The sequence below is a fragment of the Zosterops lateralis genome (genome assembly GCF_965231275.1).
Source record: "Zosterops lateralis genome assembly, chromosome: 14".
Taxonomy (NCBI): Eukaryota; Metazoa; Chordata; class Aves; order Passeriformes; family Zosteropidae; genus Zosterops; species Zosterops lateralis.
Window position 1 is genome coordinate 12,173,655 of NC_139774.1, and position 26,169 is coordinate 12,199,823.

The 26,169-nt window shown below is 48.9% G+C and overlaps 1 protein-coding gene across 2 annotated transcripts in view; it reads right to left on the reverse strand.

Moving 5' to 3' along the window:
- FAT2 (FAT atypical cadherin 2) overlaps window positions 1–23,006 on the reverse strand; it is a 57,009-nt gene extending 34,003 nt beyond the window's left edge. For both annotated transcript variants that reach the window (XM_083871613.1, XM_083871612.1), the window contains exons 1-4: window positions 22,805–23,006; window positions 8,024–11,333; window positions 7,297–7,611; window positions 781–842 (exon numbers count right to left, since the gene is read on the reverse strand). In XM_083871613.1, the coding sequence (XP_083727739.1) occupies window positions 781–842; window positions 7,297–7,611; window positions 8,024–11,312 (3,666 nt within the window). In that variant the 5' untranslated portion in view covers window positions 11,313–11,333; window positions 22,805–23,006. The remainder of the gene's footprint in view (window positions 1–780; window positions 843–7,296; window positions 7,612–8,023; window positions 11,334–22,804) is intronic.
- Between the last annotated feature and the right edge of the window lie 3,163 nt (window positions 23,007–26,169).

Consider the following 26,169-nt stretch of genomic DNA (forward strand, 5'->3'; position numbering starts at 1 on the left):
TAGGCGTGACCTAGAGTGTCACCAGCCAGCCTCCATCCTGGTGGGCAGCAGCTCAGGGAGGGGTTTTTGTGTGGGTCTGCATTTGTATAGCAACATTTTCAAAGGCACTGCTCCTCTCTGCAAGGCAAAGCCTGGTGGCTGTAGCTGGCACTGTGAAGGCCTGTCCATGCACAGGGGGATGAGTTTGCAGGGCTCCTGCCTCCAGCTGCCCTGGGCAGTGGGTCAGGCTGGTCATTGGAGATCAGACATCTGAAAACATTTGTATTGCAATGGCTTGGCAAGGTACCAGCCATCCTCACCCTGCCCTGCCTGTGCATGCTCCCAGCATGTTGCATTGCAGAGAGAAATGATAGACCCTGATAGACTCAGAAACCTCCAGATCCCTCTGATGGGAATACTCATAGCTGTGAGCAGCTGAGGATGGGGGCTGGTGGCCAAAGCTACACAACAATGAGATAAATGAGGGTGGATTTCTCTGGCTTGTTCTTTCCCTCATAATGTATAAACCATCCTGCTAGAGGACAGTTCCAACCCTCTTCCTGCATTCCCACAGCTTCCAGAACAGAACTTTTGCTCCAGTCTTCAGCAAGAAAATAATAAACCCCGCAGTACTGCTGCAGCTGTCTCTTGGGTTAACACACACCATTTAATTAAGTTTCCCAGCAGTTGGGAGCTGATGGGATGAGATTCTTTCTCTGTGCTCCAACTTGCAAGGAAAACTCTTTGAGGACATAATACACTTGTAGGTAAATAAAGCTAATTACAATCATCATTACCCACCTCTAGGATATGTTCAGCCTTGTATTCTCGATCCAGCTGCCGTGAAGTTGTGGAAATCAGACCTGCCAAGAAAAAAACCCTTTGAGCTCCAAGACTCAGCATGCAAGAAAAGCCAGGGCTGATCAGATCCCTGAATGCCCAAGATCAGCCTGCCCACCTGCCCTGTTTCAGGTTCCCTTTGTGATCAGAGGAGAAAGACAGATACCCCCAGAGGGTAACCCATCCCCTCCCAGGGTGAATCCCTTTGTGGAGGTGTTGCTGCTGCTCTCTGATCACAGAGACCATGGAGGAGGGGGAACACCTACCAGATGCCTGCAAGTTGAGGGTTGGCAAGGCATTAGGTGAGAAAAGCTGCAGGACCATGAAAACAAAACTTTTCTTATGCCTCTAAGTAAGAAACATTCTGCATGTGCTGGCACAAGTCTGGCCTCTTAAAAAGTCTCTTAACAAGTCTCTACTATTTTCCCTGTGCTGAGCCTTGCTGTTTGTAATTTACAGTGTTTTGACAAAAGTTTGTCTTGGGAAATACCCTCTGCTCAACTGCTAGAACAAATGCATTCGGGCTAAAAATAAGGTATGCAGTCAAAAATAACGTTGGTATATTATTTAAGCCTCGCTGAGACACAGGATGAGTCCTCCAACAATTCCAAGATTTGAGGAATTTCTGAAAAATACACAGTAGTTTAACCACAGGGAATGGGCTGGATGCAGGAGGGAAGAATTGTGGCTATAATAAACTAGAGTTGAAACAAAATCATTATAATTGCCTCTTTTTGGCCTGTCCATGACTAAGCTGAGTAGATGCAAGCATGGAAAGGATGGAGTTGAGGCTTCTGTTTCCATGTCTGGTTTCATAACAGCCCTTGCTGAGTGCCTTGACTCTGCACTTTTGGGGAAAAGCAGCTCAAGATCATTTTACAACTGCTTTGCCAACGATGGAAATTGTATATGTAATGTTTGACCACCTGAAAGTCATCAAGGCTGATACAAGTGAGTGTTTTTGTCCACTCCCAATTATCAAGGGTTTTCTCTTCCCTATGAAAGGAAGTTCTGCTTTTTCACACCAATGAAAGGCAGGGTGAATTCTCCTGAGCACAGCAAGCAGTGTCACAGGTTCATGCTACCCTGGGAAATGCAGTGCATGGGATGCCATGTGCATGTGCAGTGGTGTGAGCACGTGTGTCCTGAAAGTCATGTAAATCCCAGCTGCATGAACCCATCTCAACTCTCATTTCTGATGCAAAGCCAGAAAGCTTTAATTAAAAGTATTGTCTTCAGTTGTACCATACTTTTTTGTCTATGTCTGTCTGAGCATGACAAGCAGGAGGAAATTTCAAATGAGGAAACACAAGGCAGGTGAAGGAGGGAGCAAGGAGCAGCTGCTTGGAACGTGACTACTGTTCACCGCTCCCACTTGTTCTCTGGGATTATTCACATTTGGCACCAGCCATGGAGCTAAACATTTATTTGATGCCTTTACAATCATAAATCAACATTCCTTAATGTGTTATGACAAGATGGCTTGAAAAATTCTGTTTGCTTTTCTGTCATATTGGTTTTTTTCTCTCCCTAATCATCCTTTTAACATCTCAGCAGGTGAAGAGGACTCAGCAGAGAACCCATTGGCTGAGGAGCTTTTAAAATTTTCCCAGGTAATGAGAGGCTGCAGGGCTCCATTAGCAGGAAAACTCATGGAAATGCTCTCCTAATGGGGGCCTGGAGAAGGAATTGCAGCAGCAGCTCACTGAGATCTCTGATGCTCCTGTCCTCACTGCCAAAAGATTGGCTATTGAGCCCAGAACTCCAGCCACCATAGGAAATGCTTCATTATTTTGGCCTAAAAAGCCCACAGGACACACAGATATTGACAACAGAGCTGCCCATGTGCACACTGGGGATGTTTCTGGTTTTTAAGATTGCAAAATTCTGTGCAGCAGACTAACACCTTGTTTGCACTGGATTACTGCACACCAGCTGATGGAAGGGAACTCAACTGCTCTGAAGTGACTATCTGGATTTGCCTGACCACACCCTGAAATTCTTCCATGACTTAATGAAAAAAAGAAAGAAAGCAGGATCATAGCTCAGCTTTCTAGTGCTGGAGAACTCCAGCACTACAGGACTGTAGTGAAGGCAGATGAACTGGAACTTAATGACACTCTTGAATGTCTGTTCCACTCAAGATGCTCATATCTCCTGAGGAGTAAGAGCTCACTCTACTCTCTATCACACAACCTGCACTGTATCCCAGCTGGGAGTCTCACCAGATGGATTTTTTTGGGTTTATCTTCACATCTGTTGAGCCACAAGGCAAAGGGTTGGCTTCTCCTCCTGACCCCAGGCAAACTCTGTCCCTTCGTGCCCAACCGCGGCTCCTGCTTCCCCCCTCTGGAGCCAGTTACCGCTCTGCCCTGGGATTTGAAAGCCCTTGTGGTTAATTAATTAGGGTTAATCACCCTAATTCCCGTTTGGAGCCTGGGCGATGCCAAGATGCACAGACTGACAGCAGCGTTCACACAAGCACCCACGGGTGGGAGATGGACACTGCACACGATTCCTGAGACAAGCCAGCAGGAATTAATGCACATTTTCATCTGTTGCTGCTCGGTTATACACCCTGCGAGGCCAGAGGGCTACAATGGAAGCTGTTATTAAAGGGGAACTGCCATCAGCTTTTGTGGCCTGGAGACACAGTTCCTTGGTTCTTTCTGCTGTCCCCTACAAGGCCTGGGAAGTGCATCTTTAGTCTTAATGAGTGTTTTGTGTGTGCATGTGCATGTGTGTGAGTTATCAGTACCCTGCCCTGCTGGAAAACCCCATCCAGCCTGTCCCATGGGATGTGTGATGGAGTTGAGTGGGTGTCCTTTATTTGTGTTCTTGCATGAGGCCCTGAAGGTTTCTGCTGAATCCTGCAGGGACTGAACAAAACTGTCAAAGGTCCCAATTGCACCTGGCCAATTAGCCAAGTTCTGCATACAAACAAAGGTCCAGAAATAATGTCTTCTGTTGCCTGCATGCAGGCAGCATAGAATGTGCTCCAGCAGCCTGTCCACACACAGCAATGAGAAAGGATTGTCTGCCTCTCTCCTGCTGGCTGCCTCCAAAGGGCAGAGAGGAAGGCTGGTCATGTTGGAACAAGAGCACCAAAATTACCAGGGCATTGCTGTCAGGGAACAAAAAAATCATAATAACTTCTGCTGGCAAGAACAAGGCTGGGGTGGAGGTTGCTGGCCCCCTGCCCTTGCTGCAGGGGGGAAAATCTAAGATAGTTAAAATAGCCAGAATCGGGTTTGCAGGCATTTAGGCTTTCACAAGAGCTCGAGAAAGGAAGAGGTTGTTCTCCTGAAATCCTCTTTCTCTTGTCTCACTCCTGCTTCCATTTAACCGTTTTTTCCTTCTCCTCCTACCACCCCACCTCTTGTTCTGACCCTGCTGTGCACTACTCCATGCTCAGCTGTGTTATGTTGATTTGGGGAGCAGCCATGCCACCATTCCTTGGGCCTAAAGAGCAGGAAGTCCTTCCTTGTAGAGAAATGCAGGGAACCACAGGCATCCTGAGGAAGCCAATGGACACTTACACAGCAGAAGAAACACCAGGAGAACAAGCACTAGATAAGAGCTGAAGACAAATAACCCAAACTAAAAGGATTCTCCAAACATTCAGCAGGATAAATGGCTTCATCCTGACTCCTCCTGCCACAGCCTCCCAGTTCCTCCTGGTCCTGTCTGGACTCGAACCCCCTTCACATCAAATCCTGAACAAAACAAGATGCAAACTTTTCCAGCAGAAGAATACCCCAAACCCAAATTATCTGCCCATCTCTCTGTGTAGCTATCTATCCCTGTCTCCCACAAACACTGCTCCACACCAGCTGCCAGGCTGGGCTGGAGAGATTCCATCGCCGATGGCACAGAGCTTTCATCTCTGTACACAGTTTTGTTCCCTCTTCTCATCAGCCTTTCATGTATTTTCCCCCTTTTTCTCCACCCTCTTTAGAGAACGGGGAGCTTGAAGATCTTAAAGCCTTTCTGTGGTAGTTTGGGAGTGCTGGAGGAGTCCAGGACCGTTATCATGGCTGTTCCTGGTTCCCCTGCCAGGCCTCAGGAGAAGCCAAGGGGCCTTGCTGGTTATGTCTCCACTGGACAATCCACACCCAGGTGAAGGTACTGGATCCAACACACAGCCAGGAACCCAATTAGGGAACTTGCAATAGTGTGTCACTCTGCCCTAAATGATTATCCAGGGCTAATCTGCAGGGTTATTATGGGTGTAGATACACCTTTTTTAGCAGTACATCAGGACCTTAATTCCAATCAGGACACAGGATGATTCCTGCTCCTCCTCCTCCTCCTCTCCCTTTGCCAAGAGGCCACTACCAGGAAGGTCCTACTTAGGAAAGACCCAGACTGACCCCTGGCCCTCTTATGCTCTGGCTTATTTCAGTGCCAGTGTGACTTATTTGTCTGTCCTTTGAAGACAATGATCATGTGGGATAGGCAGAAAGGTTAGGGTTAGGAGATGTCTTGATCACCATCTTCTGCCCTGCAGTGGGATAACCCTTTTTTTTTTTTTTTTTTTTTTTTTTTTTTTTTTTTTTTTTTTTTTTTTTTTTTTTTTAATACAATCCTGCAATAATGGGCATGACCAGCAGTTCATCTTCCAATGCTGCACTACTAAGTTGAGACCAAAGATTATTATTTTATTCTACTTAATGGAGCAACTAGCCTGCAGAATGAAAATATCACTGTGTTTCCAATAAGTTGCCTAGGGCCCTGAACGTTAGACAAGCTGTGATATCCCTTCTGGCAGCAGCAGCAAATGACTTCTCTTTAGATACTGTAAACATGAGAGTATAACTGCTCAGTTTATGCCAATGTTCTCGGGTAATTACAGATTCTTTTGGGTGACATGCAAGTAAAATAATGGATAACTGAATCCTCATCAGGCTTGGAAACAGGACCTTAAACAACCTCCAAGCTCAGAGTTTAAAGACAAGACTTCCAGCAACTGTCCAAGAGATAAGATCAGCCCATGGATTTCTTCCAGAATTGACAAACTTATCACTCTTCTCATGCAAATCATCTGAGTACAGGGAGAGATGGGGAGGAGATGACTCATGCCTGAGAGAACTTTTCTGTCTAAAATGGGATGGGTTGGCTTAGAGGTGAGGTGTCTCATTAGCAAACATTTGGATTTTGCCAGAGTCACTCATTTTGCTATGGAACATGACAACCTTAGACCATGACTTTGCAGGGCTGCACTCCCGGGGCTGAAAGCTCTGCCTTCAGCATAAAGGCTGAATTTCCTGCAGGGTGCATGGCTGCTCAGGTGAAGAGGGGAGCCAGCTAAGTGTCCTGATAACCATCCTGCTCCACATCCCATCAAAAAGGCAGTGGTTTTATGCAACGTGGCTTCTGAAGGAACATTTCTGCAGAACCCTGCATTGTGCAAGCTGTCCTGGGGCTGGGTTGTGCATAGCTGCTTGGATTATGTGGGAAAGTTGGATGCAGAGCAATGCCCTGACCAGGCTAAAAAGCTTCTGGCAGCACAGACAGCTACAGCTGTGGGCAGCAGTGGTCACAGTTAGCTGACGTCTCCAGGTGCATTTATACAGTGCCATTTAAATATACCCTGTGAGGTTCTTGTGACAAAACGATTTTAGTATTTCATCATAATAATGTCTTTCTTCCATTCCCCTCCTAGCCAGCTGTAGAGCACTGTCAGAAAGCCATTACACCACGTAGCTGAGAGCACCTCTAGCCTTTTTCAATACATCCAGCTCCTCATCTGAGAGCAAGCTTCCATCCCGCTGCAGCAGCTGAACTGCTTTTATCATCTCCAGGAGATCAAAGTCATGCAATTAATCCTCTCCCATACTCAGGCTCTGTGCCCTCCCTTCCCTCTTCTCCCAGGAGCTGATGGCATGAAGGGCTCGGCACAGCTTTCCTTGCCAGACTGGCCCAATGTCAGCTCTGCTGGGATGGTTTGAGGAAGCTGTTTACACAAAACATCAGCGGGTTTTTGATGGCTCTGAAAGATCTGGTAAATAATCCTCAGATGAAAGATATAGTCTAGGAAGATGGCAGAAGAGGCTTACTACACTTACTACATTAATAGTGCTGGAGAATGGGTGGAGCCTTTAAGTGCAGTGGAATTCATTTTTGTTAATCCTGCCTGGGTCTGTGTCAGGAACAGTCACCTCCAGAAGGGTGTTCCCTGGCTCAGGCTGTGCAACAGGGCAGTTGTTTATAAGGGGGAAGATTAAAAGCAACTGTTCAGGGCTTTGAAAGCAGCATATTTGTGTCATTCTAAGAGCCATCTGGATGCAAATCGCAGCCCTCAGGTTGAGGGTTTCAATCCTCAGACTCCCCACAGAGTGAATTTGGAGACTGGGACTTTTGCTGCAGGAGGAAGGTGTGACAAAGGCAGCTGTGTGGGCTGTTTATATTGAATATGTAACATCCTCTGGGCACTTGGAAGCCTCAAAAACAGATGCTGAGCTGGGTCAGTCTTACCTGTAATGAGGTTAATGGTGAAGAGTCCTTGAGGATTTCCAGTTAGGATGTGAAAAGTTAGTTTTCCCTCTGAGCTAGAATCTGGATCGAAGGCATCAAGCTGAAGGACAGATGTGTTTGGTGGGGAATTCTCCATCACAGAGGCATAGAAGACAGGTCTGGACATCTGAGGTGGGTTGTCATTGGTATCAGTGACTTCAATATAAATTTCAGTCACAGAAGACAGAGGAACTGTTCCCAGGTCAAGGGCTAGCACGGTCAGCCAGTAGTGAGACGTTGCCTCTCGGTCAAGCGATCCCATGGTCCGTATGATGCCTGGGAGAAGGACAGAGTGTTTGTGAGGGATTTAAGGAACTCAGACTGGTCAGTCCTTGAGACAGAGCAGTCAAGTCTGCTTCCTGCTCTTTGCTGCACACACAAACTCTCGCACCCACCTTGCGTGGTTGTGAGATTGTGTGGAAGGCAAGGGCTTGCTTCTGCTGAGGTTAATTTTTGGTACACTAGTGAAAGAGAAGACCTCAGTATTTTGGGGGAGGACAGACATTGATCTGCTGTTATTTTAAGGAGAAAACCCCCTGCTTGTTCCTACCTAGATCCAGGGACAGACTTAGTAAATCCTTGCACAATCAAGAAAGGCCTGAATGCACAGAACATTGTAAACAGCCAGGCCAAACACAGAAGGCAGTTTAAGCCTTCAAGGTTCACTTTTAAATAAAGATGTCCTTACCTGTGTCCTTTTCAATGTGGAAGATGGACAGGCCAGTGCCCTCTCGGAGGAAATACTGGACCTCTCCATCTTTGCCCCTGTCGATGTCCTTTGCTGTGACCATCATCACTGACGTGCCCTTAGGGCTGTTCTCCTGCACCCAGCCTTTGAAGACAAAGGAGGCAAAGCGTGGTGGGTTCAAGTTCTCGTTGACATCCATGACGTTCACTTCCAGGTGGCAGAGGGAAGAGTGAGAGAAGGGCTTCCCACTGTCACTGACCTGCACGGTGAGATTGTAAGAGTCCCTCTTCTCATAGTCCAGCTCCTTCTCCAAACGGAGCGCCCCGCTCAGTTTATCCACATGAAACATCATTTCCTCATTGTTAACGAGGCTGTACCTCACCTCCCCCCCAGAGCCAGCATCAGGGTCAAAAGCCTCCAGAAACAGGACAATGGTCCCCACGGGCAGGTCTTCAGGGACCTTCACGCTGTTGAAGGCTGGGAGGCACTGTGGGGTGTTGTCATTCACATCCTCCAGAGTCACAACGAGGTCTGCAACAGAGAACAGCTGGAAGCCTGTTTTGGGCTGGTCCCTAGCTTCTATTTTCAGCACATAGCAAGGCCACAATTCTCTATCTAGAGCACCTGTAACTGTCACTTCTCCAGTGACACTGTTAATGGCAAACTTGTCTGTGGGGGTTAGGAGGGAGTATTTTACTCTCCCATTGTCATCTGTATCAGCATCTTCTGCTTTCAGTTGAGCTATTGTTGTCCCTGCTGCTACATGTTCTGGTATTGCCACCCAATAGGCACCTTGAGAGAATTTAGGAGTATTATCATTGGTATCCAACACATTCACAGCCAACAATTTCCAAGATGATTTCTGTGGTGTGCCAAGGTCGTACACAGTAATGTTAAGAATGTAGAAGCTGGTTTTTTCATGATCTAAAGGAGAAAGGACTTGAAGAAGACCCAGTTCCAGGTCAATTGTAAAGCAGCTGTCATCATTTCCATCTGAGATCACATAGACCAATTTTCCATTAAAACCAGTGTCAGGATCAATGGCTGAAAGGTCAGCAATGGTTGAGTTTATGGGAACAGTCTCTATGATATCAACAGACCGTGGAAAGCTGTCATCAAACTTAGGAGCATTATGGTTTATAAGGTGCAAGTTCAGAGATGTTTCATCATCCTGCCCATGGCCTTGAGACTGAGACTCGATGGAGTGTATGATGGTTTCTGTCAGTTGCTTCAAGACTCCTGTTTCCTCACACTGCATTTTGACGGGGAGCCCTTGGCTGACCACAGTGATGTTTACAGATGTTGGCAAAGCATAGTTCTCTCCATCTGTTGCAGTTATTTTCAAAGAGTAGAAAAGTGGCTGTTCAGAAGGAAGATCTCGCAGAGATATTCTAAGGGATATTACTCCAGAGATGGGATTCAGTTCAAAATGCTGTAACTCATTGCCAGACTTGATTTCGTATTTGATATGCTGCAGCTCATCACTGTCGATTGCAGAGACTGTGGCCACAGGGCTCCCAACTGGAAAGTCCCGTGGGATGGTGCCACTGCAGCTTGCCTTCTCAAACACAGGAGCGTTGTCATTGACATTGCTGAGTGTGAGGGACACATACACTTCTGTCTCGTGGCGGAAGGGTGAGCCCCAGTCTGACGCCCACACTCGTAGGTGGTACCACCTCTGCATCAGCTCATAGTCCATCGACTTGGAGGTGGAAATGACACCAGAATAGGGGTCAATGACAAAGGGAACTGATTTCTGGTTGGCTATGCTGTAGGTGACAAAGCCATTGTCTCCTTTATCTTCATCTGTAGCCTTTACTGTTAAGACACTGGTACCAGGAGGAACATTCTCATCAAAGGCCCCATGGTACGAAGACTGAGTAAAACTTGGAGCGTGATTGTTGCAGTCAGTGATGTCAACAATAACAGTCGTGGATGTGTGACTGTTACTGGTTGTAACTTCAAGCTCAAAACTAGACTGCTCATGGAAATCCATTGCTCTGGCCGTAGTTATCAGTCCAGTGTGAGGATTGATTTTAAAGCTTGAGCTGTCAGGAGTAGTTCTCAAAATGTATTTAAGATTTGGGAAAACTGGGGTGATCTTCACCATAACAACTTGGCTTCCAGCTGGGGAAAATTCACTGAGCTGGACCCGGTACACTTCTTTCTCAAACTTGGCAGAAACATACTTGGAGGGAGGTATGTGGACAACTCTGACAGGAGAGAACAGTGGTGGCTTGCTCTTATCCTTGACTTGCACACTGAGGTTGAAACCAAATGGGTACAGTAACCAGTTTATCTCTTTGTTTGACACAATCATGAACTCAGTGCTTCCAAAGTAGGATCTGATGGCTCTGAAATGTCTTCCCGGATCTCCATCCACAAACTGAACCGAATCAATCCCCGCCTCTGAGTCACCACTTTCTACAGAAAGAGTTGCATAGATAAAGTCTTCATCTGAGTCAGGTGATGTCACCTTCACCGAGGAGATAGAGGGGGGTTTCCTGGCAGATGGCTCCACCTGGATTGTGAGACTAGCCAAGTTCCCAAAGTTATCCCCTTCCATGACCATTCTCCTTTTCCCTTCCATGATCATTCTCATTCTGTCCACAGCCAAAACCTGCAGGTTATGCCTGCCTCGATGGGTGCTGTTCAGCCTGCCTGTGACCATAACTGCCCCCGTGGTGGGGTGCACAGTGAATAGGTTGGACTTGGTGTTGAGGGCATAGTAGAACTCAGCGTTCTGGCCAGCATCAGCATCAGTGGCACTGAGTGTGCTGACCACAGTTTTCAGAGGAGTGTCTTCTCTAATGGACACTTTGTAGGAAGGGGGTGAAAAGAGAGGTTTCAAGTCATTTCTGTCCAGAATATGGATCAAGACTTTGGCCCAGGCTTTGTAGCCAAAGGTGCTCTCTGTGGCCTCGATTTTTAACATGTAACTGTCTTTGACCTCACGGTTTAAAAGTGCTGTATTGCTGCTCCTGGTTCTTATTCTCAAGAAGCAAAAATCCCCGATCACGTGCTCCTCTGTTTTAAACAGACCAGTGTTGTCCCCAGAAGCTATTCTGTACCTGATGTCCCACTCAGATTCTCTCTTGTAAATGCCCATTTTGACGTAGCTCTCCACGTAGGTCTTGGGGGCTGAATTCTCGTAGATGGTGGCATTGTAGAAGAAGTGAGTGAAGTGCAGAGAGGAAGTGTTGCCCTTCTCACAGCTCGCCTTGTGGAGCACACAGTGCATCAGGAAAACAGCAACACTCAGGAAGTGACTCCTGATGGAGACTTCCATGGTGTGGTGTCTCCTTGAGCCCTGCAGGTGTCAAAGGAAGAATATTGGTTATTTTCACCAAGGTCAGTGTGTTACAGAAAAAGGTCTGCAAGGGCTCAGCCTCACCTCCCTGCTCTGTCTGTCCTGACTTTTATTGACACAATTGTTGGCTCAGCTCTTCTTCCCTCTGTCCCAGTGAGAGATCTGTCCTCCCACATCCCTAGGCTGGCTCAGATTTCTTTACTTTCTCTGCTTCAGTTTCTGCCTTTATAGTGGGCAAAATATGCAAAGTCATGCAAGATGCTCTGATCAGACTGACTTGCTATTCTGTGAACAGTCGTGCTCTCCCTTCATTCTGCTTTTTCCTAAGTCAAACAGCAAATTTGAAGTCTCCACCCCCAATCCAAACTCCCCTTGTTTTGTTTATCCAGCCTCCTTTCTCCATCTTAACTCATCTCTCCACTGAAGTTTCTGCAAAGTATCTTCAAGAGTCAAAACGCAAACTGATTTACATCACTCTGCTGTTTGTCTTCTCTCCCTGTGCTACAGGATGTGTTGTCCTTCCCCAACAATGATGGGGAACACATGCCATCTTGTATCAATTCCTTCTGAATGTGCAGCTCCAGCTCCACAATGTGGCCTTTCCAGCAGCTTTCACTCAGTTTCTGATCAATCTCAATTACCTCAAAGTTCTTCTAATTCACAGGCCTGACCCTGCTGCCTCCTCTGTTGACTGAAGGAGCACATTTCCAGCCAGACACTTTGCCCATGTCACCCTCAGCCCTTGAGTAATCTCTCTGGTTCCTGCCTTCTCACAGCAAAGCCCCAGGGTCAGGATTCCTGTGGAATTCCTGCCATCCATGACCACTCGCCATCAGCTTCCTTCTCCAACAGCCTCCGAGCAGCTGCGGCTCCACGGCTCATCTCTGTGAGCAAGGTGTACCAAAGAGGGAACTGGGGAGCTACACATGTGATTAACAGGGATGTAACTTTATTAGGGAGCTTTGCAGAGCTTGTTAAAGGATCAAGGCCTGTTCTTTTCAAAAGCTAAGTGCATGCTGCTGTGTGTGCAGTTAGGGGTTGAAACCAGGGATAAGCTAAATATAGGTGCATATATTTCCCCTAGATATCCTAGGAGATCTTTATCTAGAACTGTTTCTTCCTGTTTTAAATTTAAATTATATATCAAGTACCTGCCAGTCATTTGGCACATTCCTAATTTAAACAGGGAAGACTTGTTTTTCCAGACACTTTTTCAAGACTCATCTCTTTAAGAACCAGAACTAGTTCAATTTGTAACTCAAGTTGAATGCTAGGAACAAATTGTTAGAGCTCAACTAACAGTATGTGTCATATTCTCTCACTGATGTGTCTAATTACTGATAAATACAAAGCTATCAATTTCATATTTGCTTCAAATCCTCTTCTCCTTGATAAATAGATGTGAACCATCCAAAAATCTCTCTGTGGTCATTCCTTATTGAAACAAATGGTCTGAAGCTGAAGTAAAACTACCAAAAGTTGGAGAGAAATCAACACCATTCAGTTTTGACAAAACTCAGACTCATTTTTTTCATGCCATCATTTCACTTGTAGGAAACACAGCACAGTCCCAAATACTGCAAATTAAAGAAAAAACTCAGGAGGGCAGGGATGGGTGACCCAGAAAGGCATGTGGCTCCATCTGAGAAGCTGAAAGCCATGTTCTTAAAAGCTCTGCTTGCTGCTTGTTACTTAACAGAGCTTCAGAGCTGTGCAGCATGTAGGGACTTGCCTAGAGCTACTCCCTTCCAACACTTTCAACTGCTGAACTCGGAGAGAAGACGATCGCAGGCTGCGCACGCGTCTCTGCCAGCACTGGGAGCAGCAGGGTAATCCCCACAGCCCAGAGAGGAGCAAGACAGCAGAATAAACCAGCAACCAAACCAGAGCTGCTCCACCAACAGCAGGCTTAATGAAGCCGATCGCTTTGTATCTGGGCTAATTGACTTTTTAATTGAATTGTACTGAAACGGCAATGTGAACTCATCTCTCGTAAGACATCAGAGAACCCACAAAGCAGAGACGTTATGAACTCCACAACCACAAGAAAAGCTGGATCCAGAGCACATGCCTTCCTGGGCACCAGCAATTCAATATGGGAGGATAACCTTGAGCAAGGAGTGGGTTTTCTGGCATTTAACAAGATGCAAGCTGTCGTCTGAATCTCTCCTGGAATGTACTTAACCTCCCTCTTCCCTGTACACTTCCTCACATCTAAGAAGGGCTTCACTTAACATTGCTGCTTTTCCCCTCTGCATTAGCAGGGTTTTACTGCTCTGTCCAGGTAATTATTTTGCAAAACCTGTTGTGACCTCAATATTTCTTAGAGCTTTGCTCTCAATTACAAGCTGGACTGAAAGCAATCAATGGCTTCAGCAGTTATTATGAGGGATGGAGAGTGACTACAGATCTGAGGCACGAGGCAGAAGCCTCATTTCCTCTGGAAATGACCTGAAACTTTGAAAGACACAGTCAAAACTTAGAGAGAATTGTATAGGAGGCATCACCATCAACTTTTCAAGAGTTCCTCTTTGTGTCAAGACTGTGCTTAATTGAACAATATCACAAAGAATCTGTGTCCCCTGACACCAACTTCCCACCCTGGGCCTGGAAATCATCACCTATTACCTCCAGCCTGGATTTTCCCCTTTAGTAAGCTGCACTGGGAAGCAATCATGCTCTGCAGGTCTTCTTTCAGACCAGCATGGCTTTAGTGCAATTTGAAGTGTAATAGATCTCCCAGGAGATGACTGTGCTGTCCCTAATCTGTCCTCTGCTTCTGGAATCATTTATGCCACAGTCACAATGCAAAACTATCCAGAACTGGGACTGGGACGTTTCCAAGATGAAGCTTAACAGAAAAACAGGGGACAGTGCTCTGAAGAGAGGGGAAATCTGGGGAATTGGCTCAGCTCCAGGGAAAATCCTGTTGGGACTGACCCTGGAAGATGACAGCAGGAGAAATGTGGGTTTCTATGACTTGTTCCGTGAGTTGAAAGCTGTGCCTGGCATGAAACCAGCAAAAAAATCAATTTACTGGCCCTTATTCCCAAATGTCGGTGGCTACCAAGGAGGGGCAGCACTGCCAAGCTCAGGGGTCCTTGCCATGGAATTCAAGGATCTCCACACAGTAACTGGGTGAAATCAAACAGATTTTTCATGCAGGCTAAGAGAACCATTCCTCCTGCACTGCCCCATGTCCTTGTGCTGACAGGAATTAGTGCACGATCCATGGGACCAGTGGCAAGGGCCATATGCACTTCAGGGCTGCCAGACCAGCCACAGGCATTTAACACTTGAACACCCTGGTCTCTCCATCTCATGGGATCATTTATTTCCACTCCTGAGAGTGCTCCCCTCCTCTCTGCCGTGGCCTGCTGGAGCTGGCTGCACATGGGGAGGCAGCAGTGCTGGAGGAAGCCCGTGGTGGGATGGAGTGTGGAAGGCAGGGCACACTCCCGACTGAGGGAAATACCAGGGCATCATTATGTGGTGATTCAGCCTCCTTTCCTAATCACCAGGCGAGGATCAGAGAGCCTCGGGGGGCTTCGCCCTCAGCCCTGTGGATGCAAACTCCCCACAAAGGGAGTAAACAGCCGCTGTATCTCTAATCAGAGCCCGAGCGCGCGTCTAAATTTAACATCCAAATCGTGAACCTCTGTCAAAGACATGCCCAAATCTGTCGGCTCGAAATGAGGGAACAAACACAGCGCTGAGATTCAAAGTGTGTGCGTGGGGAGACCATGGAGAGGGGTGATTTGGGGGGGCTGGTGCAGGAAAAGGCTATTCTGGCCAGCTGGGGTGAGTGGCTGGGGCATAGCCAGGGGCTTCTCTGGGGGCCCTCCAGGGGTCTCCTGCACCGTGTGGGCTGCTGTGTTTGTTGGCCATATCGCAGGAAAGTTCTGCAGCCTGCCAGGAAGCAGGTGTGGCCCCAGCCCCACCTTTTGATTCCCTTCAAGAGGAGCATTTAAAAGCAATAAAACCCAAAACACAAAACAAAGCGCTGAGTGCACCCAGATCAGCATTCCCCTCATGAGCTGTGGTGGGGGCTTGGCCCAACGTTTTGAGACCAGAAGGCTCAAGAAAAATATTTTTCACTGGAAAATAAGGACAACTATTCCCTTACTATTCTTTTGCCAGCATGTATCCCAAGTTCTCTTTCTTCCTCTCTTGCTTTCTTCCCTCACCTCCCTCCATTTTCTGTCCCTTTTTTCTTCAATACAAGAAACAGCCTCTTCCCCAGGATAAGGACCAATCAAAACCACCCCCAAAAACATCAACTTAGTCAGAAGCTGCAAGAACAGGGAAAGACAGGAGATGAGCTTGGCCGTTCAAGTAATTAGTTTAACAATGTATTTCAATGGTCATTGTGAAACAGAGACAGAGAGCAAAGGGAGTAAATCCTGTAAGATGGTGAGTAAAAGGTTTTGGGAAAGGTAATAGGAGGTGGGACACTGTTCTCCTGGCTTGGTGGAGCAGAAGGGGTCCAGGTACAGATGGGGCAATGTCCTTAGAGCTGCCTGCAAAATAGGATCAACCAGATAGCAGTCCCTGGGCTTTCAGTGTTGCAAAGTCACAGAGTTAAATGGACACTGTGTTGGCCATGTCTGTGAAGTGTTTTGCTGCCCAATGCTGAAATAGCCTGTGTTCACCCTGCAGGGGGGTTGTGCTGCTTGGTTAATGTTTGCCCTCTCCTCTGCCACAGTGATTTTGGTGGGATAGATCCTTTTCCATTTGGGGAGCTCCCTGATGGCTGCTCACAGTCACCCCATGGAGTTTGCATTCTTTGTGTGGATGGGTATCTTTCAAACAGTTTTCCTGCACTTTGAAAAAAAAGCCAAACAAAACCATCCCATCCTTGGAGATCCTGCTCCTGCACTTGATTGTGCAGTCTCTGCTTGGTTTTGCTGTGCAGCAGAAGAAACACATCCTGGAGGTACTACACAAAGCCAGAAAACTAATGAAAAGAGCCCCTGAAGTTACAGTGTTTCCTTCTTCAATATATCTCGGGGTTTTCCAGCGCCTGTGGATGGTTTCTTAGGGCTGATGTTTGCAGAACTGCCTGCACCAGCCTGCTTGGGGGCTGTGTCAGTGTGGGTGCAGCTTTTTGCTGGACTTGCAGATTCCATGCAGGCACTCTTGGGCTGTTCCTTCCCCATCTCGACTTTCCAATCTCTGAATGGCTTGGATAGAGTTTTGGAAATTGTTTCCAGGTTGCTGGACAGCCTGGAGCAAGGTGGCTGGTCATGTAGAACCTGGTACTCGTGCCTTTTACAACCAAGGACTGCCCTTGCTCAGAGTGTCCCATGGAATGCTGTCACAGCAGTGAGTGGCAGTGCCAGACCTGTGCCATAACCATTTCATGGCTGAGCTCTGTTCTTGGGGTAAAGTGCCTGTGCACTGATGGGGTGGGCTGTACTGGGGGTTCTCAGCTGCAAAGCCATAGAAAGCCATGGGATTAATGAATCTCTTGCTGGCAGGCAGAGCAGTGACTCTCCTTGGCCTGCTGAGCAAGGCAGGAGGTCACACACATGTCCCTGAGCAGAACAGGTACAGTCCTAAAGCACTAAAGATGTTTCTTCCATCATCTTGCAGCTGAACCAGGCAGGTGCTTTAACCCAAGGGGTTTGGGTACCCCAAGGAGCTTGGAGAGATCTGGCAGAGATAACCTTTTTCTCTGTACTGCTGCAGGGCTTGGTAAAAACAGTTCATTCTGAGGCAGCCCTGCCTTCCCCAGGCCGGGTCTGCCATGGCCAGGGGACCTGTGAGGGGTCCTGCCAGGACCACCATTCAGGGCTGACAGTGGGAACAGAGTGGGATGCTGTCCCTTGAGTGGTGCAAGACATGGATGAGTTGAGCCAGAGAGGAGATGGATGCCCTTCCACATGGGAAGGGTAACTTGGGAATGGGAAGCATTTAGTTACTCTGATGTCCAACTCCTCCTTTCCCCTTACAGCTGGATGCTTTTGTCACCTTTGTCGCCGTGGCAGATTTCATAGGTTGGATGCTCAGACACAGACTGACTCTAAAGGCACCTTGCTCCATGACATCTTACTGTGGCTTCCTGCAGCCAGCCACCACTCACCCCCTTCCCCCTGGGACATCTCACCCATTCCCCCATCCTTGGGGCACTGGCTGTGTCCTGATGCTGTTCCTGCTGCCCTGGTCTGACCCTTCACTGGAGCAAGCAGGTGCTGTGTGTCTTTGCCTCTAAGCCATCCTCTGTCCAAGAGCACCACATGAAGCCAAAGGCTTTCTCTGGCCACTTTTCCACCTGCAATGTGCATTTCTGTCTGCTCTGTGAAGAACCCAGGGAGTGCTGCAGCAGGTACTGCTGCCAACACCTAGGCCTGGCTCAGATATGTCCACTAGCTGAAGTGTCATTTTAAGCTCATTTATTAGGCACAGGACAACTTGAAAATGCTTGAACTCCCTGTAGTATTCTGAGGGTCAGTGATCTCTGTCTTGGCATTGCAACATCATTCTAGAGCAAAAGTTAATTGAGCAGCTCCAGAGCTATGGAGCCCTCAGTGGGGTCTGGGGGCCTGAGGGAACCTTGCAGTGCCAATGGCCTTGCTGCTGGCTCCTGTCCCAGGGAAAGTGTGACATGAGGGAAGTGAATTTCCTTGTGCCAAGAGGGAAGCATCCTTATGCACTATTCCTAATCTCTTTCCTCTGCTCTCCCCTATTATGGAAGCAACGGGGTAAATCCTGTTTATGATCCAAAAAGCTGCCACTGCACAGATAACCAGTGGAGGTGTTGAGGGGTGGACAAGGACAGCAGCTATGGCAGCCAGGAGACAGGGAGGGGACAACATATCCCACTGGTGGCTCTCAAGGGAATGGGGTACCTGCTGGCTGGGACAAGGAGCAGCCCTGGGGGCTGGAGAAGGGGCAGTCAGTGTGGGTAGGAAGGAGTCTTGGTGGGAGCTGCTCACCAGGCAGGGTGTGAGGGGCCTTGGGCACCACAGTGCAGCAGCCCAAGCATGTTGGCACAAGAGGCAGGTGGAGCATGCCAGGATCTCACATGAGTGTGCCCCAACTCTGCTGCGGGGACTGTGCAGCACTCACCCTGTGATTCAGCTGCCATGGAGGCTTTTGCATCAAGGACCTCATACCTCAGTCACTGCAAACTATCTGTGAGAGCCCACAAGGTATCCTGGGCTCTTCTCTGATTGCTTTCTCCTGCCAAAACTCATACTGAGCCTTTCACATTTTCCTCATGCTTGGGATAAGTTATCTTACACTGATAATCACTCCCCTGTCTGCAGACTGCTGAGGGAATTGGGTGTGTGGGACCACATTGTCAATCCTGCTACCCTTCAGATCCACTGACCACCTTCAGCCAAATTTACCCAGATAGGCAAGGACTTGAAAGGAGTTAACTTTGCACAAGCTTGTGAAAAGCAGCAGGACAGAGGAGAGAAATCCAAATTAGAACTCCCAGCTGGAAGAAAAAGCTCTAATGTGAGCCCAACCCGATTATTAGACATCAGAGAATCCACACAAGAGGGAGTGCCCCAGGCAACCAAGCTTCATGAATTCTGCTGCTCGCAAAACAGCTGTTTACTGAGGTGCTGCAAAGCTGGGAGAGCAGAGGTCCCCACACACAACTCCCACCTGACCTACCAGAGCTGTGGACCCAAAAAAGGCTCAGCTCCCTCCAGCCTGGTGGGAGCAGCAGCTCTGCCCAGTTTGAAGGGGCTCTGACCCCGAGCTGTCTGGCCCTGCAAGTCCTCATTGTCACCTTAACTCAACCCGGGTGTTGGAAATGAGGCCACTGCCCTCCTCACCTGAGTGCCCTTTCCGTGATTCTGCGTGGGGAATATACATGTTATCCTAAAATCTCTAAAATTCTTAGGGAAGGAGCCCAAGAGTGTCTTGGCATGAAGAGCTGTATGAGAGACCTTGTCCCCGGTGGATGCAGGTGAGGAGCCCCAGTACCCGGCAGGACAGGGACTGCCCAGCTTCTGCCTGCCCTGCTCACCGTGCTCCTCCCTCACCTCTTCCCTCCTACCCGGGGCAATTCTCATTCACCCGCAGAGCTGTCCCTGCACTGATCAGACGATGTTCTCCCTGCCCTGCCCAGCACTCTGCTGGTATTTCCCTTCTGCTGCCCGAAGGTGAGCAGGAGAGCAGCTTTCTGCTCTGCCTGCAGCCCCTCTCACTCCACGGCCATCTGTCTGCTCACACTGCCCCTTCCCGTCCCTTTCCTGCCTTTGGAGGCAGCCTAAGGACACAGAGGACAAAAAATGAATGAGACAATCAGGCCACGATCCTCCCAGGTAAAAGGATGGCCGGCCAGGATGCCAGCAGCCGTGCCAGAAAAATTCCCTGCAGCAGGTATTTATTGAATGCCAAGGGTTACCTGCAAGCTGATAGAAAACCTTCAGCTCCCAGAGCTGCCCGCAGCCGCCCACCTCCTGTGCCGTGTCCAAAGGGCTGCACAAGGTGCTGCAAGGCCAGCCCCAGCCCCGGGGAGCTCAGCGTTTTCCCAGAGAAAAGATTAACCCCCGGGACAGACGCGTTTGCCCAGGCTGCTCTCATTGCCACAGTGTGTGTCCTTGTCAGCTCGTCGTGCTCCCAGCACAGGTCACTCCTTCCTGCTCCAGACTCTCTGCTGGAAGCGAATTTCTGAAATCTCCTGCCATTGCAGCACCTCTGTGGAGCCCCCAACGGTGCGTGGACACTGCTTGGAGCACCTGTGACAAGCAGGCTGGGCACAGAGTGTCCCTGTCAACCTCGGCCATATGGAATATCTATTCATGGCATAACCGGGCTGCCTGAGTCACAGCATCACCCAACGTGCAACCCAGCCACTCAAAAATAGCCACACAATGGAACAGCATCCAAACAGCCCTGCTTGGCTACCTCTCTGTTCTCTATCCCAAAATGGCCAGTTTTTGTTACTTAGTGGTGGAGCATAAAAAAGAAGGCAAGGTTAATCTGCTCCTAATCCCACTTTTCAGCAGCAGTACAAGTGCTTGGCTGATCTTGGGTTGTTGCATTTAAAAACCTTCACTGGAGCCATCCATCCCAAATGGATCAAAACCTTGTTTGAAGCCAAATACATCTTTTGGTGTCTGCAATATCCTGTGGCAATTTGTTCTAAAGTTAATTATGCCCTCTGTACAGAAAAATAAAGTGTTTCCTTTGGTTTGTTTCAACCCTGTTCCTTGTCCATTTCTGAGCTACAAGCCTTTCTAGCAGCCCTTGCAGCCTGCCCCTCCCCGGAGCTCCTACTTCCAAGAATTAGGGAAGAAAGTTTCTTTGCTAATAAAGCAGTACCTGCCTCATTGCCAGGGAAAAAGTGTGGTTAGAGGAAAAATTGCTTGCTCAGCAGATCAAGTTGTTAATAGACAATGCAGCACCCATGTTGCCAACCCAGTTTAAAAAATTTAAAAGGGCTCAGGGGTATTTAATCCTCTCATGTTTGTCCATGGTACAGGAGGAAGCCCAGTGCTAACTGCTCGAGGTGCAGCTGCTCTTGCATGCTCCACACGTGGCAAAAAGCAAAGTGAGGTGCACGGAGCAGGGAATGCCATTGCTGTAGCATGCAGGGAGCTGGAACGATCCTGCAGGACTTGCCTTGGAGCAGTTGGCAGGAGAGCAGGATGCAAAATGCATTAGTTCCTAACAGATGTTTGATTCCAGGTGCCGTGCCTCCTTTGAACTCTCCCTTCGTACATGAATGCTGCTTGTTTGTTTGCAGGGCTGGGAGATGCACTGGTTTGGGAACACGAGGGTTTGAAATGCATCCACGGTGCGAGGGAAAGGCTCTGGAGACAGGATCCTGCTGTGCTCTCCCCTCCACAGGCAGGGCAGTTGGCTCATTTGGGGAATGTTACAGAGCACATTGGAGCACAGCAGGCAGACTGGGAGAAGCAGAGACCTCCCGGCTGGGTTAGAGACCCCTCCCCTGCCCAGACCCTCAGGAACCCCAATGCCTTAGCAGACAGGGGATGTCCCTGAACCGTTCCCGATAAGGTGAGGGGTGCTGCACATTAGGAGATTATAAAAGTACACAACCCCAAGCCCGGGGACTTTGCTGTCCCGAATCCCGAGACAGCCCAGCCTTCCTCAGGAGCCCAGCACAGACTGTTTGCTTTCTGTCCCAAAGCTCCAATAACCTCCCGGGTCTCTCTATCTGACAGCCCGGAGAGCAGCTCCCTACCCATCCCCAGGCTGCTCTTTGCCCCTCTGAGCACCGGGATAGGGGCAATTCCATGTCCCCCTGCCGGGATCCAGGGCACCCTGGGCGAAGCAGGATCCCGTTGACCACAGCCCTGCCTGCCCAGCAGAGCCTGCCCAGCTCGTACCACCGCACAGCCCGAATTTCCACCCCTCCTGCAAACTCTCAGCCCTCCGCAGGCACACACGCAGAGGAGCAGGAGCTTTCTTTGAGGGTTTTCTCTGAAGCAACCCCAGTCGCGTGACGGCTGATCTTTGCCCCTCCGGAGTGCTGCTCCACCAGACCGCCTTCAATTCCCCGGGAGGCTGATTAGCTGATAACTGCAGTTTGGAAGGGCGCCGTTGGCTCCAAGTGCCCAGGCCACCCTCCCGGTATGTTCACCTCTTTTATCAAGGCGGCACATGTACATAGGAAATAATTCCTGCGCGCCCTGAAGTGGGACTGGGCTTGCTCTGGGGTTTCATCCTGTCACAGAGCACCTGACAGTGAGGGAAGATACAAACGGTGGCTCTGCCTTCAGCTCCCTGGCCCTGCTGCCCGTCGTGGAGGGGCACAAGGGCAGGTGAGGAGCTCTTACCTGAGTGTACAGGGAAGCTGGGCTGGGGAACACCAGCACCTTAACTCCACTTGGAAAGCAACTTTGATTTCAAGCTTATCATGGCCAGCGCTGTGACCACGTTCAGGGATCCCCACGGCATAGCCCAGTTCCAGGTGACAGTGGAAGTGGCTTAGTGAGGCACATGGGGACAGAATTTGGAGTTTGGACACCTCACTTTAGTTAGTGGGGCTGTACATGGCCAAGAGCTGAGCCTACAGCCAGACGCCATCACTGCTCCTGCCACAGCTCATCCATTTACTCCAGCACAAGCCTGCTCCCTGCTCAGACACCTGGAGTGCTCCTCTGCTCACTCCCTCCACACCTGCCTTGCTCTGCAGCGTCACTTTTGCCTTTGATACCTGGAGCCCACCTGCTTGCACTGGCTGCTGACGTGCCCCAGCTCAGGCCAGATGCAAACACGAATGAAGTTTTCCTGCCTCTTTCCTCCACAAGCCCCGTGCTAGGGGTGCCAGAAGGGAGGAAGAGATGAGGGAAGAAGAGATTAAGAGCTCTGCATCCCAAAGCTCTCTCTGTAGGCAAAGTCTGCTCCCAGCAAAAGTTACGTGCAAAAGCAGTTTCACGACTAAATCTCTGCATCCTCCATGCCTTCCTCCATCCACGCTGTACAGGCTGCTCCCTGAGTCACTTCATCTCCCCACACCGGCCAGCAGCGTGCCTTACCTGTTGCAACAGGAGAGAGAGCTCTCCTGAAGTTCACTGCCTCTCCTCTCCCTCCGCTGAAAATCCTCTCCCGCAGCAGCCCCTCGCTGGCCGCCGGGGGTCCATGGCGCTTGCAAATCAGGGGAGAGGGCTCCGAGAAATTCCTGCAAGAAGGGGTTTTGCCGGCTGGAACTCCGGCGGCACCGGTCGGCAGCAGCGAGGGAGAAAGTTGCGAGGGGTGGAACTGGCTCATAGGAGCGCCAGCCCTTCCGTGACGGGCTGCAGGAGGAGGAGGAGGAGGAGGAGAGGCATCGCCCGCTCCCTCTCTTCGAAGTGAAATTGTGTGTGTGTGTGTATGTGTGCGTGTGTCAGAGCTGGGCAAGGACCCAAGCCTTAGAGCCAAATAATTGCAGCGCTTTTTACTGTTAGATTAACCAGCATTGCCATGAAATCCAGGGCTTCAACTGCAAGGGGAGGGATGGGGGGAGGAATGGGAGGAGTGGTGGGCTGGTGGAATATGTCAGGTAAATCCCTCCAACACACCTGAAAAACTCAAAGATTGTTTTTAGCTATCTGCCAGGTGGGTGTTGTAAGGAGGGATGGGTAGAAGGGGGTGGGGGAAACCTGAATCTGCCCTGGGAGCAGCTGCATGCGAGAGGAGGCACTTTGAAGGTGGTTGTTGTTGTTTGTGTTGGGGGAGCCCCCATAAACCTCGGCTGCCGCCAGTAAGCCCCGGGGGGCTGCACAGGCAGGGAGAGGATGAAAAGGTGGTCCTGTCCTGAAAAGGCAGCAGGCAGAGGGAAGAGAGGGAGGCAGCAAGGAGAGATGGTACCGTGGAGAGACCAGACAACGTGCAGGAGCTTTAGGGGATTTTCCTTTGTACAAACAGAGCATCCTGACTCTGTGGGGGAGTTGTTCAGGGCTGGACCAAGGTGAAAGGACACAGATCCTTCTGTGGGTATTTCTGTGAGGGTCCCTCAATCCCCTTTGTCCCCTCCTGCCTCCCCTCTTCTTTTCCACCCCAAACCCCAGTAAATATTAACATTCCCCCTTTAGACTGAAGTGAGCTTTGAACAGGGTAGTTCTCAACATGGGAAATGAATGTTCATCTTTAGGTGAAGTTTCTTCCCCTTCTGGCACATTTTTGCAGATGAAATTACCAGAAAGCTTTCTGCATGGTTTTAGGAAAAAAAAAAAAAAAAAAAAAAAAAAAGAATATGGAAATTGGACAATTTTAACTTCAAACTGTCCAATAGGTGCCTGGCTGCTCCTCATGAGGCTCTATGTACAACAATGGCACAGGAGTGAGTGGAGGAGAGAGACAGGATCTATTAACCTCCCATAGGAAGAGAAGTGGTTGGTGCAAACTTCTCACCAGCAAACCTCCCAAGGCAGGAGGTTGTTGATCCTCTGGCCACACATACAGCCTCGACTGGAACCTGTCTCAAAGTAGATGCTGTCAATTTAAATCACAGGACACCAATCTGTTGGAAAATCCATGTGATTTCAAGTCCAAAAAGATGTGAAGGAGTTGACCCATGATGTATTGGGACTATTTGGAGTTGTTGATGGAGATGAGTGAGAGCAATATGGTAAATTCACCAGAAAATGCAGTTTTGATGGAATCAAAATTGGTCAGGAATTTAGATTAAATCTCGGGAGTTTGTACCAGGAATTAGAGAGGAAATGTGCCCATCATGGTGAGACTGAACAATCTCCCTGGGGTCACTGTGGAACACTGCTGGGTTAGGAAATCTCTGTAGCTTTTGTGCTTCAAATGTTCTTGTTGGGTGCTCTGCTCAGAGCATCTTAACTCCACTTGGAAAGTGACTTTGATTTCAACCTCATCATGGCCTTTCAGAAACAGTTTGAACTGAATGGGAAGAAGGCAAAAAATTTAGTTGGATTTATATGTACAGCTTGTCCATTTCTCCAGCTGGTTTGTTCAAATGATTTCTAGGGGAACTTGTAGTGAAGTTTTGAGGATTTTGAAAGTGACAATAGAAGTAATAGTACCTTGAAATTGCAAATTAGCTCCTCTTCAAGGACATCTCATGAGAGGAGGCCAGGTGATCAGCCAGTGATGGCAATGGGAGGTGAATTTGAGAGGAAGGAAAGGAAAAGTTCTTCCACACCAGCTGCATGTCTCATGTCTTGCAGCTGAGGAAGGCAAGAAAATCAGGTATTGGTGGCTGGGTTTCAGCAGGGCTGACGCAGGGCTCAGAACAATACTTGTATTATATTTAGACACACCAAGGTGCAAGTGAGCAAACCTCTGGCTTCAGGGCATCAGCTGATTGCTGCAAGAACCAGCATTTCCCCGTGTTCAGAGCCTTTCATGACTGCACTGGTGCCTTGTTCCTTCTGTGTCTGGAGCAGTGGGGACTTGGTCTCATCTTGTGCAGCAAGGTGTGAACCCTCAGCTAGCAAGGCCAGCAGTGCTGATCTCAGCAGTGCCACCCACGAGCCAGCTCTCCCTGTCTGCACTGTCTTCTTGCTCTCTCAGGTGGTGACAGGGTTCCTCTTTCATCCCTTTTTTTTGCTCTGCTGATGAAATGCTCTCTGGCGAGGCTGGTGCTCATGGAAGAGCTGTGTATCAGTCAGGCCCTGCAGAAAAGTTGGGTGTAAGCTGATTACTACCTGATCCCCTTACAGAAAATGTACAATATTCAGAGAACGCAAAAGCCACTGACAACTCCACCTTGTTGGCAGAAGGCTGGTGGCACTGGGTGTTCCTTCCCACAGAGGTGGCAGAGCATGGAACTGTTCTTGTTGGCTGCAGGGGACTTAGCTCTCAGAAAAAAATTTTGCTTCTTGCCTGTGGAGCAGCAGAACATGAAGGACATGACTGAAGGAGGGCTTGGTTATCCAAATTCCCACCTGCTTTTCCAAAGGTACCAGAGAGTTTAATAGCAAACATTACCTTTCCTAATTAAATCATGGCTTTGGGGTGAGCAACAATCCAGCTATGGAACCCCCAAATCCTCATATTATAGTTAGCTAGGATACTAAGATGGACTTCAGCCTTCCATACAAAGACAAACGTGGTCTCTCAGAGCACATTTGGATTGGTTACTATCCCAGTGATCCAGGAAATACAAGAAGCAGAGGAGAACTTTTCCTGAGGTCCAGCTGTTCATTCTGTATCAGTGGTGGGTGAGAGCCTGGAACTGGTGTAAACTTTCTGGCTCTGCCTCCTCAGCTGTCCTGCTCAACTTGAAGTCAGGCTGGGCTGGGAAGAAAAGTGTTGTGTTTATCCCAAGGAGCAGCTCCTGCTCCTGCAGAAAGGGGTGGGTTGCAGAATTACCTGTGGTTGCAAGCAGAGAGGATTGGCTTGGCTGGGGGAACTTTGCCAGGAGGAAAGAAAGAAAATGGAGCTGTGCATG